A 21,122-nucleotide genomic window follows, 5' to 3' on the forward strand; every position below is an offset into this window, starting at 1 on the left:
TCTAGACTCTAGCACCTCATTCCCCTCCATGTCCGGCTCTCTCACACCTCGTTATGTTATCCATCTCCTGAATCGCAAATCGAAACACAATCACCTTCTTTGGATGGGTTTCTCAATGTCCTTATCCTTTCCGACCTCTTCCCACCTTTGAAGTGCAAGTATGACGATATTATCATAACCCCCAGGAGAGAAATCTTGATCTGTAATCTTCAGAAGTTCCTCGAATCGGTGTCGGTTGAGAATTTCGGTCTTGCTGTAAGGGTGTCGGTTGGGAATTCCCATCTTGCTGAAGGTATCTTGTGTTGTTAGTCTGACCTTGCTCCTTTCGAATCAGAGAGCGAGATGGACGTGAGAATCGAGAAGAAAGTGTAAGATCCAAAGAGAGAAAAAGCCAGGATCGTGGTGCTTGCAAGGGTATAAAGGTCAAGACATCACAACCTGTCGTGGCATTAAAGTTTTTTGTCGTGGCATTATCTCTTCCCAAAAGATATGTCTATTATATATAGAGTATATAACAAAAAAAAAAAAAGAAGCATACCCATTCAGTACAAATCATTTCATCTGCAACTCATCCCTCGATTGCGGATAAAAAAAAATTAAAAAATCCCTCGATTTTTTATATTCTGAGTCATTTTCTTTACGTCCTTGCTTCGAAGGCTTATTGTAAATCAATTTACTAGATTCTTCCGTTTGTAATATCTCTTTATATCTATAAAAGTAAAAATATGAAACTATCCACAAATTTTAATAGAACCTAACGAATTTCAATAGAACCTAATTCTTATAAAAAAAAAATTCAATCTTAAATCGAAAGTATATCAAAACTAAACAATTATACAAGGACTTAGTAGGAAAAACACACAAAAAGAGTCGATAGAGTTCCCTAAAAATACAGTCACAACCTACAAAATGGAGTAATTAATTTTGTCCCAAATTAATCTAGATTTAGGGTTTTTAAATTGGAGTAGGCTTAGCTTTTACCTTAATCAAACTTTGAAACTTTGATTTGATAGAGTTTTCAAATAATAATAATAATAATAATAAAATAACACACCAAAACGTTGCGTTTTGAAGTGGAGTTCAGGAGTGTTTGGAGCAAACCCGCAAAGTTTAGCCTTTTATGCAGTCTTGAAGTGGCGGCCTTAAGATTGATTTGTCGGCCTTAAAGATCAATCTGTCGACATTAAGATTTTTTTTCAGAGTGAGAAGATTGATCTGCTGGCCTTCAGATCGAAATGAAGGCTGACAGATTGATTTCATGGCCGCAAAATCAATTTTACTGGAAATCTGAAAACTTCTTCAACTGTTTGTTTCGGTTCAATCTCTTCAACCCTGATCGTTTCACACTTGTCCAACACGTTCCAAACACTTCAAAAGACGAATTTTGATGAGAAATTAAGAACCATGCAAAACTATTTTAACCTCAAGCGATTGTACATGGGGTAATGAATTGATCTGATATGCAAATAAATTCAATCGGAGGGCCCGGTCTTTTTTCAGAACTCGTTTTTCAACCAGCACGAATACACTTCCAACCTTAGGGATCATTATTCCTCAAAAAAGAAAAAGAAAAAAGGGATCATTAAAAAAAATATCTGCAAACAAATAACGACAAACACTATCGGCAAACGCCGTTTAAAAAAAACAAAAAATACCCCTATCGGCAAACAAAAATAAGCAAGAAGGAAGTAAATATTACAAGCTCAAATCAAGTAAAACCCGGTAAAGAGAGTTGCAAGAAGTACAACAGTTCTGTAGAGAACAGAATGATACAGTTCCTCAAAACATATGCGAGAAGGAAATATATGATTTTGAGTTTTGATAGGGCCAAGGACAGGTCATGAGCTTCGAGAAGGCTTGTCACTGATGACCCCCAACATATGCTTTCTCGTGTTTTCATCACAGGTTCAGATAATGAATCATGTGGTCTCTCATAAGACTACGTGGTTTATTTTTACCTCTATCGCCAACGGTCCGTTGAGCCAATCTACAAAGAGTACTTAAAAGTTACATACAAAGTACATGCAATGTGGAGCATTGCAAACAGACAGCAACTTCATGCTTGGGGAGTAAGTGATTCAGTTGAAGCCAAAGGTATTTGGAAAGTTATCCAAATTCACGGACAGGTATTCCAGCAAGTGCTAGATCCAATAAGGATTCAGACTTTATAACCTCATTATTTCCAACCGTAGGAGTGCTCAAGAGTCAGTGGCATCTCGCACAAGCTCAGAGAATGGTATGCCCAGTATGGTAATTCCACCCATGAAGTGTAACCCGTGGGGTAACACCCGGAGGGACCTCAAATGATAGATTGATGGGCATCTCTTCACCCGGAGCCAACGAGAAATAGTTGTCCGAATAATGAACAGGAAGAATCCTCGTGTCTTCACCTTCTTTATGATCCGGTTTCGAAGCATGAACTGAGAAATGCAGAAAGAATGCAACTCCAACCTCAGTCCCATTCACTTCTGTCACCCTCAAAGCATTGGCTTCGTGCTGGAAGCGACTGAAGATCCTCCGAATTAAACCACCCTCCTTTTTTTCCTCAATTCTGCTATTTACAGGTTCAAGTGATGCCACATCAAAATCACCATCGCTATCTCTTTCAATGAATCTATTCTTGCAGAGCAGATTTTCTGAGTCTGGCTTCTTTGATGTGTTTCGCACATGCATTCGGATTTCATATGCAGACCCGCCGATGAATACTTGGGATGTTATCTTGAGGGGCACTTTTTTCTTCCTGTATGGTTCCAATAGTTTGTAATCTCCACCCGGTAGGTACAACCAGTAAAAGTTTCTGGATAAAATGCCGTAGTCGGATATCTTATATAGTTTGAGGAGAAGGAAGTAGACTGGCGTTTGATTTTTGGACTTTGGATAGTCCATCTCAAAGACGGGTACCGTTCTCTTAGATGGTACAGAGAGGTTCTTGAAAACTTTGTAGTATGGACATTTTCCTTCCAGATCCCACACTGACACTTCTATAGCTACATTAGAAAGTTCGTCTGATGTAGTGTTGACTACCTACATGTCATAGATAATACAGGGCGATGAATCCTCCCAATCCATAACTTTTCCTAAAACAATTGCGTAAGAGGAGAAAGAAGAGAAGACAGGAGTTTTCCAACAATACTATCCTGGTTATCATTTCTAGGATCAGTTTTCTTGAAAATATTATTTGGAACCTATTCTGAAAACAACATTAGTACTCATCACTTTCATATCCTATTACTTTTTTTGCTGTATTTTTGGAGAATATAAACATAACTTTCGTGTTTCTCGGAAACAGGTAGTTTTCCGAAAACAAGTCTTGAAAATCATGAAGACGTTTACCAATAAGTTCTCTGTGTTCTTCAATAAGGAATCCAAAACATAACTTACGACAACTGCAAACAAGCAGGAATAATTGTAGGCTTTGAACTTATACTGCCAATGACTTCCATAGTTCCATATTTGAGAAGGAAATTTCTATGGCGGTTTCTGGTTTATAAGACATTAATACATTTTCAGTTCCCACATGTTCCTATATTATTTAAGGCTTTGAGCTTCAGCAATCTCAACCAAAACCTGTTAGAACCATTTCATTTCCTTTGTCACATTTGGTATAACTTTCTCTAATGACAGATCTTTAGGCTTGACTTATCACATTGTGGTAACATTAACAAGGGAAGTACAATCCGTACATTCCATGACAATCCAATCAGCCATCAAAATTACTAAAATGGCACAAATTACCTCAATGAAATACGTGGCTAGATTCAGCTGGACATGGATTGGTTCAGCTGCAGATCGACATCCATAAAACCCTGCTGTTTGGTCATGGAGATGGTCATAAAACTGACCTCTAAGCCCCGTCCACGGGTTCTGATTTTTCCAAATCAAAACACCAGTGTATTTGCTCCACATGCGGGATGTCCACCCCTCTAATAGAGCTCGGTACTGAACATAGTTAACTAGCTGAGCCTGCAAAGATCATTTAGCTCAAGTTAACACAAGAAACAGAAATTGCATTAGTCTCCAATGGTTTGGTGCAAGGAAAAAATGTGCCTAAGTGATCTTTCATTCTGTGGTTAGTTTGTGTGCAGAAGCTTGCTAGTAAAGATAGACTCAAGCACTGTGGTATGAATGTGGATGATGGCTGTGTCCTCTGCTCCCATTTGTGCTTCAGTTGTATCAACATTGGTAGTTTAACTCATTCACAACCTCGTAAGGGTGTTGAGAATTGTTTTTGCTTTTATTGCCATAAACTTTTCCAAATTTAGGCAAATAGCCTTCAACTCTACAAGTATTTGGGCCAAGGTCTGGGGGAATACTCTCATTGGAAGCAGTACTATGCAGTTATGGGTTGAGTTGGATTATTCAACATGCTGCGGGCTGCATTTTGTAAACTGGCACTAGCAACCACCGTTATGGCACTTGATTAAAGAAAAGTCCAGGATTCTCCATAAGAAATAAAAGGACCAAATGGGATTGCTTAAAACAATTGAACAAGACATAGATATGAACTTGGAAAAAGATCAAGAACTACTACAACATATATCTCCATGTACTGGTTGGGCTACCTATCCAATAATATTACTGATTCAAGTCTTGGAGGAAGGGTGGCTACTAGAAGAGAGGGGTTCAACCCCGTCAAAGTCCTTAGCAAAGGCGGGTGTCCCATCAGGTAACCTCCTGTTGTTTGATTCCGTGCATGAGTAAGTACCCGTAAATCGTAGAGAAGACAAAGTGGGGAAAGGCCAAAAGGCGTAGTCGATGGACGGAGGAGGCTAGGTTAGCCGAAAGATGGTTATCTATTAACGAAGCCTATGCAGTTGTTTGCCAGGTTTCATTTTGTGCTTTTGCCTAGGCTGATAGATATGCGTTTCCTGGGCCAAATGTTAGGCCTGTAGCTAGGGTAAGGTTGTTTTGATGGATATTGGTTATGTTGGTGGAATAAATTTAAGTTACTAAAAAAAAGAATCACTAACCAAAAAAAAAAAAAAAAGAGGAATAAGGGAGGTTTACTTTTAGACAAAAATCGTCAAGATCAGTAGGGGTTCCATACAGCAAAATCTGATCATGAACCAAGCCTGGTTTTGAATAAGGTATGTACTTGTGGTATTCCCACATGGGGTTTGGAACTTCTTCAACATAGCCATCGGATAACTTCTTAAACAATGGAATTTGCCACCCTTCCGGAGGCATGGTTGCTCTGATAGTAGCTGCAACGGGCATCCCCACTGAGCCAACCTCAGGATTGAATCCATATTCATAAAAGTCATCCTTAAAAAAGCTCTCAGGATACTGAATTTCATAAGGGCCGTCACTGAAGTCTCCTTTTCCGTCAGCAAAGCCATCCCACATGGATCCTTGGATGTAGATTCGCGTACCATCAAGATATTGGCTAGGATCATCCAACAATGGGATGATATCTTCCTGTGAGTTTCCACTTTGAGTTGAGATCTGAAAATATGGATGGAGTTTCAGTTCATCTTTTAAAGCCCTGTTGATATCTTCTGGTGGAACTTGTTCATTTCCCCCCACCCAAAGAGCAAGACTAGGATGATTTCTCAGAAGCTTGACGGTGTCCCTTGCACATAGCAAGAAAAGCTCATGGTCCAGGGGACCATCTGGGTTTGATATTGGTATACCTCGTCCATCACAGTCCCCAGTTATCCAGAACTCTTGCCAAACCTACAATGGAAATCTCATAATGGATATGAACTCTGCCACACAAATTTCATGAAATGGACTTAAATAGATTCAACGGCAATATGCATGACAAAGTCCTGAAGATAAACACAATAAGAAAGCTGCCAGTTTGATGCAACCCTCCATAGAGGTTCCAGTTCGATAGGCTATTTAATAGTTTGCAAACCTACAGGGAAAACAGTTCATTTGGATACAAAACCAGATTTTACTCTGTAGGAACCATAAAGAACCTTGTTTAACCCACTCCATCGAGATTAGCAGAAAAAAGTTGATGGAATATAGAATTAAATGTTTCAATCAGCAGGAAAGCACCATGTTTGCAAAAAAACAAAGTACTGCGCAATAATTGTGGCAACCGGCAATACAAGAGAAGATCTATTGAAAACTGGATCCATTATCAGATACTAGATAGTAAGCAATCAAGGGAAAAATGGGTAACATAGATCGCTTATGAGGAAAAAAAAAAAAAAATTGCACCCAGCTTAAAAAAACTTTCCAAAGGTAATAAAAAGAAAGGACGGCCCATGATCTAACAATGAAGTACAGGGCATAGCATACACGTAGGTGATCTAGAGCCAATGGAGAACAGAATTGATTAATGGAAAGATCTTGTGATTCATTAAATGCATGAATGGGTTACTCACAACACTAATCATTAAATGCATGAATTGTGTCACTCACTACACTAATACATGGTTTTACAACAAAATTTCAGCTGAAAACTCACAAAGTGAAACCAATGTCTCAAGAAGAACATACAAAACTAAGAAGCCAAGGACATTTTCTAAGGTGGTACGCGTCTTTTCGGACGCCAACACTGACCAGCTTTGTATGCTTGAGGGACACACATCTCCATGATTGAGATACAAATGAGAAGAAAAATACGAAGTTTGAAAAATACATGCCGAGTTGGCATTAACAGAAGAATAATTACAAGGCACATCAATACCAATTTATCCATATTTAAACTCTTGATTCCTGAAATTTTGTGTTTCATGATTGTACTTCCATGTAGTGCAATCGTAAGTGGATTGCCCCAGGCATGCACCTGCTGATGCACTCATTACTAGGTGGTCAGTCAAGGTCTACGTGGCCTTCCCCTTGAATCTCTCTCTCTCTCTCTCTCTCTCTCTCTCTCTCTCTCCCGCATGTCAATCTCCAACAGTAATTGCATGTCAATCTCCAACAGTAATTCTTCACTTTGTTTCATTCCAATAGAATACCATTGCTAGGTGCAAGATGAAAACCTCATGCTCTAGTGTTAACACCCAGTTCAATGGAGATAAAAGCCACTTTATGCAAGTATTCTAAAAGGTTAAGTGAACCATCCAGACCAGCCCTTCAACCAGATCCCACATTGGAGGGAAAGTAGTTGGTAATGGCTTTTCTTATCTTGTTCTCATCATTCCCCAACTAGATTCAAGTAGCGCAATCACTAAAATACAGTTGAACCAGAATATCAAGGTTTTTGGCAAATTAATCTCTGTATATATAGCAGAATATCAAGGTTTTTGAAAAGATTATCCATGCTTCTGTCTACATTTTCTGGGCATTCCATAATCATCTGTTGAGATAGCTAATCTCTTTATGATGCAGGAATTAATGAAATGTCCCTCTTTTCATCGACCGAAGCCCAAGAACTCCTCCCAACAACTTAAGAAAACCAACCTATATAGAGAGACAGAGAGCTAACCAGCAGGCCATAAATATCACAGTAATGATAGAACTCTGGCCTCTCAGCCAGTCCACCACCCCAACAGCGTATCATGTTGAAGTTCATGTCTGAATGAAATTTAATGTCTGTCTCGTATCTTTTCTTTGAAAGCCGTAGTAACCCATCTGACAATATCCAGTTACCTCCGCGGATAAAGACGGGCTGTCCATTGACCTTGAACAATCTACAAAGTAGATAAAATACATGTTACACGATAGATAAAGAATTTTCCACAGTAGTGTTCCCTCAGGAAAATAAAGTTGAAGATCTCCTACCTTCCTCCAGTTACACTATCAATTTTGCTCTCAATCTTGCGGAAACCGAAACGATGGTTCCACATATCAGACTCCCCAAATCCCTTTACCTCAACACCAATTTCAACATTGTACAGCGACTGCTTTCCCATGCCATTTGGCCACCACAAATGGGGCTTGTAGAAGAACAGCTGCAAATACAGATAATTAACATTTGAACTGGGGTATTCTGTAGAGAACCAACGCAACTGGTATGATATGTCCATGTCAAGCACGCAGGTGCAGTTAGCGACATATATATATACACACACATTCCACTTCCCATAAGGACCACCTTAACTTAATAAAATGCGGACCTCCCTTTTAACTAAAATAAGGACCACCTCATCTGAAAATGACTGTATATCAGTGTGTGTATATATATAGCAACAAGAAGAAATTCCAGGAATATTTGTTTCAGTACATATAGTTAAGAGATAAGATGATGAGAATTGTCTATTAATTTCTGCAAAACGTGACTGACACTGACCTCAGGAAATGTATATTGAACAGATGCTCCAGGAGGGACTGACACATGCTCCGTTCGAAGATGTTCTACCAAGCAAAAACCTCCCTTAACTTCCGTAGTCACTTGGACGTTCAAAGAACACTCAGCAACCCGGGCACTTTTATTTACCAAACCAGTGGTTGCATGCAAATATACCCTCTTGTAATTGTCAAAGAATGATGAAACCAAGTGGGGATCCACTATTTTCACAGGCTGCACAGAAGAATAATGCATTGAAATTAAGAATAGGAGGTTTCTTACAAACTATTGTAAAACAATTTTAGAGTAGGAAGTAGGAACCACTAGGCTTAAAAGTCACACTGAGTACTCTCTTTTTTTTTTTTGCTAAACATCAGAGTTGTGCTTTTATATCTAGTTGATGGTCTTCAATACATGAAGTGATGTTCACTTTATCAGTTGCTCTAGGTGGAACAATGCTTCAGCTTGAATTGATTAGCTTGTGTAACAAGTGTAGAAGTTCAAATTAAAATAGAAAGACAGAATAACAGCATGAGCAGAGTTGTCTAATGATATTAAGCATTTCAAAGTCAAATACAAACTCACCCCAGTAACAGATATTGATACCTCATCCCATATGCCAGTATTCCTATCCCTGTGGCAGTGTTTGATTGGATACCCAGTAAGTGACGCTTCCAGTTAATCAAATTATCAAACTACAAACGCCAAAATAAAAAACAAAGAGAAAGCGACAAGACCCCCTTACACACCTACACTATTGAAGAAGAAACGACAATAGTTAGTCTAAACTTACGTTCCAAAATTGATTATCCGCTATGCTCTACAAGTCATAGGACTTGGTGACAACACGGCATCAGTGCTAAACTATGTAGCACCAACACAGACACACGACACAACACCGACACAGACACACGACACAACACGAACACCACACCAACACTTCGACACAAAATTCCAGAAAATTAAAGGCCACAACCCGTATGATGGCACTTTCAAAAATATATATGTGCAGTACTATATGTATCAAAAATTAAAAATAAGGTTCTAAATTCGACGTATGTAACAGTCAACACCATTTATACCTTATATCATAGTGTCTTTGTAATAAATAAGCCATCATCCTTCACACAAAAAATCAAACTTTCCTAAGTTTTGATTAGAGTCTACTATTGCGTATAACAACCCCGACTTGATTTGCGATCCCGAGAGTGTCCGGAGCAATTTTAGAGTGTCCCTGGAGTGTCCAAACAAAAAACATTGAGAAAAATAGGACAATTTGGATTCAAGTGTCGGACATGCATCAGGAGGGTGTCGGTGTCCCCAACAAGTATCCAACACCAGTACATGACCTTCAACGAAGTGCCCGTGCTACATAGGCTATGACTTACCTTATAGGAATCATCCAGTCCCATCCTTCAACATATTGGGCGGCAATATCTTTCCCAATCTGAAGTAAACAGAAGATGAAATGAAAATGTGGTCCATGAACAAAAACAAGATGGAGAAAATAGAGAACCTATTAATGGATGATGATATTTATGTAGAGAATCGTGCTTTGTATTGTGTCCCAGTGGGATATAAAAGTAAATGCATATGAACTCACAAATGAAACCATCAATGTGGGCTGGACAAACGGCGCAAAGTTCTTGACCAAAATAAATGCATCAAATCTCATGAATAAAAAAATCTTCTCCTCAAGATTCTCAGGTCAAAAAAATTCCACCACTACAAAGCTTTCTGCATCATTCAAATTTTAGAGAGAAAAAATAGTCTTTTGAATGTCAAGAGAGCAACCCTACCCCAACAGAAGCACCTCAGTCATCAGTTAAACTAGAGTAAATATTCTCATTATTTCTTGTCTAGGTCAGCATAACTTTTCCGTATGTCAAAGAGTGATTTTCTTAAGTCATCATTATTCACTAAATGTCCAATTGTTATAGACAAATTATAGTAGTAAGACAGTCAATAAAGTTGGAAACTACTCAATGGTAATTCATCATTAGGTATCAGGAAATGTGAACGTTACCTCATGGTCACCACCTTGACCCCCTTCAGGAGGAATCCTACCAGGGTGATCGGGAGGGTAAACTAGGACCGCAAGCAAATTTTCACCATCAGGATGCACAATATCTGTGACATCAAGAGAATGTCTTCGAAACATCCCCTTCGGCAGGACTTCTTTACGGCCATTCAAATATACCTCCGCGGAATAATTGATTGCCCGGAAATTCAGATCCACGTGCTGGTTTGCTGACTGAAGAAGGTAAGTAAATTGAAAGCGTCATACACGAGAAAACAATGATATAATAATAGATAAAGAGTAAATCAGCAGAAATTTAAGAAAATAGACCAACTACAAAGAAGAATCAAGAACTGTCAACAATGAACCCTCATATGGGAACCGATCCACATTAGGTCCTAATGTGGATCGACCACGCACAGAAAACACGCGGGGCTCACTCCGGATCCCGCACGGATAATCCAAGCCGTTCAATAATTTTAAAACAAATTTTCAAGTGGCAGAGCTCAATCCCAATATGTGTAGGTGCTTGATCCAATCTTCCAATTTCTTCATTTAGATTTCAGGACTCAGGCCACTCAAAAAATTGTTTTAAAATTATTGAATGGCTTGGATTATCCATGCGGGACCCGGAGCGGGCCCGCCTGCCGTATGTTCACGGTTGGTGCACATTAGGTCGGTTCCCATAGCTTTTTCAGTCAACAATAGACATGCAAGCTGGAAAACCTGGCCTCAATTGTAGTTAACTAGAAAATCAAAACTACAGAATCAAAACCGATAATGTACCCACCAATAAGGGTATTAAAACCAAGTTTACAAGAACTAACATCATCCAATGTTGCTTTTTCTAAAACTTGAGCTCCTGTAAACTAGTTGTTCATCTATCAAAATAAAACTTATTCCCCTCCCCAATCTTCAATCATATCGTTCTCCTGTCTTTTTGGGACTAGAAACTAAGAACAAGGTATCTTAGGATATGACACAAGTCATGAGACCTTTTATAGGGAACTGACTTACCATGCCTTCCTAAACCACTGATCAAAACATTTAGTGCACTTAAATGGAGTCTTAAATGCTTATATTGTCAACTAAGTAAAATTGTTTGAAACTACTCTCCAAATATAAAAGAATAAGAAATGGGAAGCATGTACATCTTCCAACACCTAACAGTACAAATGAAAGGTCAAAGCACATCAAGGTTAACCGATCTCCACAAAAAGGATGAGTACATCAGCTCCAACCCCATATTGCCAGCCAGCTGGAAAACTCCGCATATGAAAGTATTGCTCTTAAGCACGTCCAGCAGTTTCTTGGGATTATCCCTTATGATCTTGTTAACTCCACTGGCAGCACAGTCAAGAAAGAATGCTCAAGAAAGGAATTGACAACATAGTTGCATGAGATATGCTGCATCTGTCTTCAAAAGAAAAATGTAATGGCGACTGTATATACAACAATCAGTTGTTACAAGAAAAGAAAACACAGCAGGTACTAAGTTACCTTGACTGCTTATCCTTCCCATCACCATGGTAAATATATGAACGACATTGACACGATCCCAAAAATCCTCATTATTGAAGTGAAAAAGAGATAGAGAGTGCCATCAAACAAGCAACAGAACATAAGATGTGGTATGTGTCAAAAATCTAGCCAGCTTCAACAAAATCAAGCAAAGAAGAATACCCTCAATGGAAATCAACTACATCACAGGTAAATCCTGTAGGGAAACCGTTAGATGATGGATCTATTTGTATCTAGTGTAATTATGTGTCTTATCATGTAATTAGTTTAAGTATCTAGGACCGTAGTGCAATTATTATACAGCTTGTATATATATATTTTACGTTGAATGAAATTAACCCTAATGGGTTTTCTCGCTATTATGATTACCTTAAAACTGAACATGGTATCAGAGCGATAAAACCTGGCGACCTACGACGTTCTTCTCATTGCTGAGTGAACAGTACGCGTGAACAGTACGCGTGAACAGTGTCGTGAACAGTGCTTCGATCAGTCGGGGCTTGCCGTTGCCATCGATCAAATCTACTGCTGTCGCCGTCATTTTTTTTTTCTCGCCGATCAGATCTATTTTTTTTCTTCTCTCACGAAGTTTCAACACTGTTTCAGTCAGATCCGAAGGTATTCAGTTGATTTTTTTGCGGTTATAGGATTTTCGGAACCGTTATTTATTGCTTTTGGAGTTCTAAAGTTGCTGGGAGCATTGTTTATTATTTATTTGGCATTATTGTTCTGCTTTCAAGATGTCAGAAAAGAAAAAACAGGCTTCCTCTAGTGGCAAAAATGAGTTGAGTCATGTAGGGACTCTGGATAACCCTCCACTGGATATTTGTCCCATCAAACTGGATGTAACAAATTATTTACTTTGGTCTCGTACTTTTACATTAGCTATTGAAGTTAAAGGGATGTCTGAGTTCATTGAAGGCCCTGTTGCTGAGCCTACTACTGATGTTGAACTCAAGACGTTTAAGTCTCGTCGATCTTTAGCCATGACCTGGTAGTTTAATTCTATGAAGGCTGATATTCGTAGTCCTTTCTTGCTTCTTAACACTCCATATCAGATTTGGACTATTGCCAAACAGACTTATTCTCAGCAGGGCAATGATGCTCAGTGTTTTGAGTTGCGAAAACGACTTCGTACTATGGATCAACACAATCGATCTGTTGCTATTTACTTTGCTAATCTCAGTGGGGCCTGGCAAGAATTTGATTATTATCAGGGGTTTCAGGCAGTCTGTTCTGTTGATGCTAGTGCTTGGTTAAAAAGAATAGAGAAAGAGCGTGTATATGACTTTCTTGCTGGTCTTGATGTAGAGTATGATCCAATTAGAGTGCAAGTGTTGTGTCGTGTTCCATTTCCATCTTTGGGAGAGGCCTATGCCATTGTTGAACAGGAAAAGAGCAGAAGGGGTGCTATGTTACAAGCTCCTACTTCTGATCGTTCTGCATTGGTTGCTATTCCGCAGGGACAGTTTGGATCTGGCAGTGGAAAGTCTCAGTCTGGTACTACTGGTGGGACCATAGACCGTATGTCACTCCAGTGTGATTATTGCCACAACACTGGACATACTAAGGATTTTTGTTGGAAGTTACAGGGCCGTCCCTCTCGTGGGCGAGGCAGTGGACGTGGAGGTCGAGGTCGTGGTCTCGGGCGTTCTCAGGCTCAGGCACATGTTTCAGAGTTTGCTACCTTATCTGATTCTGGGTTCAGTATGGGAGTTCAGTCACCTTCTGATTCTGTTGGCGGTTTCTCTCAGGAGGAGATGCAAGCTCTCAGGCCTCTTATGGCTCGAGCTGATTCTTCCTCTATTATAGCTCCTCCTTCTACAGCAGCTCCTACTGCATCTTATTTTGCTCATTCAGGTATTCCAGCTAGTGCATTTACTGCCTCCTCCAATATTCTTTGGATTATCGATTCTGGTGCTTCAGATCATATGACAGGTTGTTCCTCTGTTTTTGATTCCTATTCTACTTGTTCTGGTAAGGATAAGGTTCGAATTGCCGATGGGTCATTCTCTGCTATTTCAGAAAAAGGTTCCGTTCGTTATTCTCCCTCTATCTCTCTTTATTCAGTTCTCCATATTCCAAATTTTGCCACTAACCTCTTTTCAGTTAGTAGTTTTACCCATTCTGCAAACTGTTCTGTGACATTTTTTCCTACTCACTGTATCTTTCAGGAACTGGAAACGGGGAAGGTGATTGGTAGTGGTAAAGCACATGGTGGTATCTATTATCTAGAGCATGCCCCTCATCCATCTCAGCCATCTTTATCATGTGGACAAGCTCTACGGGCAGATATGAGTTCGGAGTTCCACTCTTTCTTTGTTACATCGGTGGCACCGTAGATTGGGTCATCCCTCTTTTGGGATATTAGAGAAACTCTTTCCTACTTTAGTTAAACATTGTCCTAGGGATCAGTTTTTTTGTGAAGCTTATGAGTTTGGGAAACATAAACGCTCTTTTTATGCACCTATTAATAAATGAAGTGATTCCCCATTTATGGTTATCCATTCTGATGTTTGGGGTCCTTCTCCTATTACTTCTTTAAAGGGCTATCAATGGTTTGTTACTTTTATTGATTGTTATTCTCGTGCCACATGGGTGTACTTACTCCAGTCAAAAAATGAAGTATTTTCCTGTTTCAAATCTTTTCATAAGATGGTGTGCACTCAGTTTGATACACATATTAAAATTCTTCGGAGTGATAATGGGACTGAGTATATTGATAAGATTTTTCGGACATATCTAGATGATAATGATATTATTTTTCAGACGACTTGCGTTGACACTCCACAACAAAATGGAGTTGCTGAGCGTAAAAATCGTCATCTTGCTGAGGTCGCTCAATCCCTTTTGTTCACTATGAATGTTCCCAAATACTTATGGGGAGAAGCTATTTTAGCTGCCACATATCTGATCAACCGTATGTCATCCAGTGTTCTTAATTTTAAAATACCCATTGAATGTCTGCCAAGCAGTTGTCGGGTTACGACTCTTCCACCTAGGGTGTTTAGTTGTGTGTGTTTTGTTCATGCCCCAAAACCTTTTGGGGGCAAGCTAGGACATAAAGCCCATAAGTGTATTTTTGTTGGGTACTCTTCCACCCAGAAAGGCTATAAGTATTACGATCCTTATTCGAGGAAGATGTTTGTCTCTATGGATGTTACCTTTTGGGAAACAGAGGTTTTTTATTCTCCCTCCAAACCATCTCTTCAGGGGGAGCATCAGCAGGAGGAGGAGATATTTACTTTTTATAATCATAGTGAGGGGGAGAAGGAAAACACTGGAGAGGAACCAATATCTGTTGAAAGGGAAACACAAGATATTGGTGGTGACATTGAAGAACAACTACTTGCACAACTGCAAGGAGCTGGCTTACAGAGGTATGCTAGACGGAAAAATAGACAGTCTTCATGTGCGTTACCACTTAGTCAATCACAATCACCCACTCCAGTTCCAGATTCCTCAGCTGACTCTTCTGGTAATGATTCTTCTCTTATTCAACCCCCTCCTATGGATCCTGATAATCTTCCTATTGCTATTCGAAAAGGTGTTAGATCTTGTACTCAACATCCTATTTCACAGTTTGTTTCTTATGATCGTTTGTCTCCTTCGTACCATGCCTTTGTCTCTTCTCTTTCCTCTATATCTATTCCACAGAATTGGCAGGATGCATTCAAGATACCTAAGTGGAAAGGAGCTATGGTAGAAGAGATGACAGCTTTGAAACAAAATGGCACCTGGGATCTAGTGTCACTTCCAGGAGGGAAAAAACCAGTTGGCTGCAAATGGGTGTTCACTATTAAGCAAAAGGCTGATGGTACAGTTGAGAGATACAAGGCAAGGCTTGTTGCCAGAGGTTTTACTCAAACTTATGGTATTGACTATGAGGAGACGTTTGCTCCGGTAGCGAAGATGAATTCTGTGCGAGCTTTCCTCTCGTGTGCTGCCCACTTAAATTGACCTCTTCAACAGTTTGATGTGAAAAATGCATTCCTCCATGGTGATTTAGAGGAGGAAGTTTATTTGGATATTCCACCAAGTTTCTCTTCTCCTGCAAGTGAAGGAAATGTGTGTAGATTGAAGAAGGCACTTTATGGGCTGAAGCAGTCACCTAGAGCCTGGTTTGGCAGGTTTTCTAAGGCTATGTTGAGTTTTGGTTACAAGCAGAGCCATGCAGATCATACGATGTTCATCTGGCGAAGTAGTGGTAAGATTGCTGTCCTTATTGTTTATGTTGATGACATAATAATGACAAGCAATGATGTGAGTGAGATTCATAACCTAAAGTCTCGTCTAGCTCAAGAGTTCGAGATTAAGGACTTGGGATCATTGAGATACTTCCTTGGAATGGAAGTAGCGAGGTCTAACAGAGGTATCTTTATTTCCCAACGCAAGTATATACTTGATTTTTTGGAAGAAACAAATATGTTGGGCTGTAGACCTGCAGATTCTCCTATTGAGGCGAATCATCATCTTAGTGGAGATGTGGGGGAGCGTACTGATAAGGAGAGGTATCAACGACTTGTGGATCGACTAATATACTTGGCCCACACTCGACCAGATATTTCTTATGCAGTAGGTGTTGTTAGTTAGTATATGCATGATCCTCGTACTTCACATCTAGATGCAGTTTATCGTATTTTGAGGTATCTGAAATCAGCTCCAGGGAGGTATCTGAAATCAGCTCCAGGAAAAGGAATTTTGTTCTCTAATCATGGTCATTTGCGATTGGAGGCATTCACTGATGCTGACTGGGCTGGTTCTGTGGATGATAGACGCTCTACTTCTGGCTATTGCACTTTCCTTGGGGGTAATCTGATTACCTGGCGAAGTAAGAAGCAATCGATAGTCGCCAGGTCTAGCGCAGAAGCTGAATATAGAGCCATGGCTCATGGTGTTTGCGAGCTCTTGTGGCTCCAAACTTTGTTACTTGATTTGGGGTTTGCTGACAGTGTTCCGATGAAACTCTACTGCGACAATAAAGCTGCCATTAACATTGCTCATAATCCCGTTCAGCATAACAGAACGAAGCACATAGAGATTGATCGACACTTCATCAAGGAAAAGTTGAACGAGGGTTTGATATGTATGCCGTTTGTGAGATCTGGAGATCAGTTAGCTGATATATTCACAAAAGGCCTGGGTAGCAAGAGTTTTCATCCTATTGTGTTCAAGTTGGGCTTGATTGATATCTTCGCACCAACTTGAGGGGGAGTGTTAGATGATGGATCTATTTGTATCTAGTGTAATTATGTGTCTTATCATGTAATTAGTTTAAGTATCTAGGACCGTAGTGCAATTATTAAACAGTTTGTGTGTGTGTGTATATATATATATATATTTATTTATTTATTTATATATTTATTTATTTATTTTACGTTGAATAAAATTAACCCTAATGGGTTTTCTCTCTATTATGATTACCTTAAAACTGAACAGAAACATTCTTTCTGTCTAAGTAAACTCCATAGGTAAGCTTATAGCAGATACGCCCATTCGATGCTTGAATAGAATATTTGCAAGCAAAACCAGACATCCAAGCACAAAGTACGACATACCAGCTTACAATGGAACGTTGTGAAGAACCAAAAAGTGTAGTACTCCCTCCCAGAATCAGCAATGTCGATGATTGACTCATTTTCCAACCCGTAGAAAGGATCTGGCACGAGATTGTTTTTTACCAGGGTTGCCAAAACACTGTCAACGAAATCACCAGCCAAATCAATGAACAAAAGGGGAAAGACAAATATTGCAAATGTTTCTTCATACATGTGCATAATATCACCGCAAGCTTAAACCGAGACAAGTGCTTATTGAATCTGGATCACGGCTTCTCCTTTCATGTCCTCATTTGGTTATCGTGAATAGAAGTTCATAAAATTTTGCTAATTGAGGCGTTTCTCCTTTTTAGAAGGGAAAAAAAAACCTCAAAGGAAGAAAATTGTTTATTTATGTATCAAAGTTGGCTATACAAAGTGATGTAGCCATCCCACGGATGTCAGATGTCCCACAAAAAAATTGAAATAAGAACTTGGTACACTGAGGAAGTGAACAAAATAGATAGTAGTTAAACTAAACAAGTATTTTGCCAACTTATTGGCTACGCAATTCGCCTTGAGAAATTCAAAATGATGTATTGAAACTGTCTTTCTTTTGCTACAAACCTTTTCACAGCAGTGGTAGAAAGTACCAAAGAATTATCCAAATGAGTTAACCCAAGTTCGTGTTACAATCTCATAGGGAATAGAGTTGCAAAGAAAGTGCTGTAGCATAATAACTTAAGTACACTGTGTACAAAAGCCATCCAGCTGATTCGCATCCTCCATAATTCCACTTGCATTCATTACTATCATAGTGTTTCAGAACTGTGCACATCTATAGCACATAGACATGAAGACAGACGTAATGTGTGCATGTGAGCGCGCGCATGTGTGTGACAGAGAAAGAGAGAGGGAGCAACTTCCAAATTGCAATTACTACATAACATAATCTTTCTCTTCAGTAAACTGAGGTTACTTTTAAGAGACGAATGATGATCCCAATGAATTACTTATTGAACCCAAAATACTTATCTAAGAGTAAAATTCATGAGCAATTAGGATTTTAATTTTTTTATTTCGACCGGTGATTACTAGTGTCTCAATTACATCAAATGCGACAAAAGCCCCGTTTTTTAGCAATTACTCTAAATTAGCTTTTTAGATTATTGGCTTAGAAAAATTAAAATAAGTTGTAAAACTGTTTTTTAGAGTAGCTTTTTATAAGTTGTAAAAAACAATTAACCTGTTTGCATGGATAAGTTGTTAAATGGCCTTTTATAAACCAAATGTCTAGATTATCCTTATTCACAGTAATAAATGGTATTTTTGGCTAAATGGGCTTGGATTCGGTTGTCCGTTTATGTTTTAGCACCTTAAAATATGCGAAAAGCTTCAAATTGGAGCTTTAAATAATAACATTTTGGGTCAAAAAAGCTAGAAAAGCTAAATATTCAGTAAATAAGTTAAACGCACAATGATACCAAGCCCAATTGAAAGCCCATTAAGGAACAAATAAATAAACAAATAACCACATTCAACTTTGCTTTTTCCAAGCATTCCTTGTGAAAGGAAGGGTGGCCCAATGAGCAGACCCGAGTTAGTTATCCCAAATTAGTTACGAGAAATTCGGAATAGACAACAAGGCCAATTATTCAATACTCCCGGAGTACCAAGTGGCGTTGCCATGTGGTTATACTCCCTACAAATAAAAGCCGCACAATGTGGATCATCACTTGTCTCCCAACCACCCAAAACAAAAGTGGATAATTATATCCCTACCGCAACAATTCTTAACGGAAATGGTAGGCAACGCCCACGTGGTACTCCGGGGTCGATCAACGAGCAACACACAAAACCAAACAACATTTGCTAACAACGGCACTTCCACAACACTTGCTCACAATTCAATACTAACAAAATCGAATAGTTTCGAATAATTAAGTATCCGACTTACGTTCCGGGCACAACAGCCTCCATCCATGGCTGATCAGGGGCGGAGGGAGGGTGAGTGGTGGTGAGCTCAACTCCGGTCAGCTTAACCTCCGTCGATCTCGCCGCTAACCACCCCGTGTCGAGCTTCCTCTTCCCCATCTCCCCCATTGCTACTAGGAGTAAACCCTAGAACTAGAACAAGGGATAGAGAAAAGACTTCAGACAATTTTCCTTGCCTACTTTCTCTCTCTCTCTCTCTCTACATCTATCTATGTCTCTCTGTCTGGAAATTGGTTGTTGGTCTAGTCTGTAATTGGACGCCGTGAGATAAACGCCGTGGCGTGCAGAGTGTGGGGCCCAGAAGTTGTCTTGCCACGTTAGACATTCTATTGTCCGTTGCTTAACCGCGCTGGATTCGTTTACCCTGGACATAAGAGTCGTGTTATTACAACTATAAACAAATACTTCCACTTTATGAAGACGATTTTAAACTTAAAAGTTATGAGCTTGTTGAAATCTAAAAATATGTAATATAAATCTTGTTTGGAAGATCTCGATAAGATCTTTTATACGATGCAAAAAATTTTAAAAAATTATTTTTCATTTACTTTTATTTTTGAGTTTGAAAATTAGAAATAAACTGTTTATTTTCTAAAAATTTCTGAAACGGGGCCTTACTCACATCACGATAAATAAAAAAAACAAAAAAAACTCACTCACATCATCTTTGGGGTTCACATGCTACACACCTCCAAATGCGTATGGAGGCACGCATCTGATGTGAGAGAATTTGGGTGTGATTTTACAACCTTGTTTTGAAGATTGTTATTTGTAGCAGTTGATAATTTACTGGATTCCTTCGTTTGTAGTATCTCTTCATATCTATAGATATAAAAATATGAAGCTATCCAAAAATTTCAATAGAACCTAAGCTTTTCATAATATTTATAATTAATACTCTTAACGTATTTATGAAGAAAGCAGTCTAAAATAAAAAAATATATCAAAACTCAACAATTATACAAGAACTTATAGGAGAAAAACACACACAAGCAGTCAATAAAGTTCCCTAAAAATACACACTTTGTTTGGTTGAGCTTTTAGAAAGTTATTTTTAAGAGTTGGAGTGGTAATGAGTAGAGAGAGATAGAGAGAAAGATTTATTGAAAGGTACTCTCAAAAAGGGCAACCAAACACCGCGACAGTCACAACCTACAAAATAATTAATTTTGTCTCAAATAATCTAGATTTAGGGTTTTTAAATTGGAGTAGGTTTAGCTTTTACCTTAATCAAACTTTGATTTGATAGAGTTTCCCGATCTAAAAAAAACACAGCAAAACAGTCACAATATAAAGAATAATCAATTTCTGCCCAAATTAATCTAGATATACAACTTTAAATTGGAATACTCTTAGGGTGTTGCAATGGCATAAAAAAATTGAATAATCAAAAATTGACACATCAGTTTTTAATTATTCATTTAAGAGATTGTTAAGCTAAACAATCTTGAGGTCCACAATAATGTACAATCAAAAACTCATCCTAGTAGAGAGAGATAGAGAGAGGTGAGAATAAATGTAAGTAAGTGAGTCCATTGATAGCGATGGTAGGAGAGGGAAAGAAAGAAACAAAAAAGAGAGTGTGCGGTCCTCATTAAATTTGGTTATCTAAAGAAATTTTTTGCTAGTTTTGCTTATCAAAATGCTAAAATTTGGTTACTAGTTATCATTATGAGCTTTTTGGACAATATTACTAATTTTAAAAATCTTTTAATTTTAGTTACTCCATTAGGAACACTCTTTGCTTTTACTTAGGAAATTGATTTCTACACACTTTTTTTTTGTCTTTTAGCAATATACACACACACTTTCAACACTAAAATTTAAAAAATGTAGTATAGAAATCAATTCTCTTTACTTA

The 21,122-nt window shown here is 38.6% G+C and overlaps 2 protein-coding genes across 3 annotated transcripts; one reads left to right on the top strand and one right to left on the bottom strand.

Annotated features, from left to right (window-relative positions):
* Positions 1 to 1,662: 1,662 nt before the first annotated feature.
* Positions 1,663 to 19,498, bottom strand: LOC131334524 (mannosylglycoprotein endo-beta-mannosidase-like). Of its 2 annotated transcripts, XM_058369572.1 has the most exons (11): positions 19,224 to 19,498; positions 17,288 to 17,426; positions 10,215 to 10,442; positions 9,577 to 9,635; positions 8,774 to 8,822; positions 8,192 to 8,422; positions 7,684 to 7,853; positions 7,388 to 7,592; positions 5,008 to 5,676; positions 3,736 to 3,963; positions 1,663 to 3,024 (listed from the first exon to the last, which is right to left on the bottom strand). In XM_058369572.1, exons 1-11 carry the CDS (start codon positions 19,367 to 19,369, stop codon positions 2,227 to 2,229), a joined length of 2,922 nt encoding a protein of 973 aa, XP_058225555.1. In that variant the 5' UTR covers positions 19,370 to 19,498; the 3' UTR covers positions 1,663 to 2,226. The 2 variants fall into 2 exon arrangements, with proteins under 2 accessions (XP_058225555.1, XP_058225556.1); XM_058369573.1 differs by lacking the exons at positions 17,288 to 17,426; positions 19,224 to 19,498 and adding an exon at positions 11,438 to 11,568.
* On the top strand, positions 14,866 to 15,689 carry LOC131334526 (uncharacterized). The gene is made up of 2 exons (XM_058369577.1): positions 14,866 to 15,207; positions 15,387 to 15,689. Exons 1-2 carry the CDS (start codon positions 14,887 to 14,889, stop codon positions 15,687 to 15,689), a joined length of 624 nt encoding a protein of 207 aa, XP_058225560.1. The 5' UTR covers positions 14,866 to 14,886.
* Positions 19,499 to 21,122: the final 1,624 nt, after the last annotated feature.

Source organism: Rhododendron vialii, chromosome 7a (assembly GCF_030253575.1).
Source record: "Rhododendron vialii isolate Sample 1 chromosome 7a, ASM3025357v1".
In the NCBI taxonomy this organism is placed as follows: Eukaryota; Viridiplantae; Streptophyta; class Magnoliopsida; order Ericales; family Ericaceae; genus Rhododendron; species Rhododendron vialii.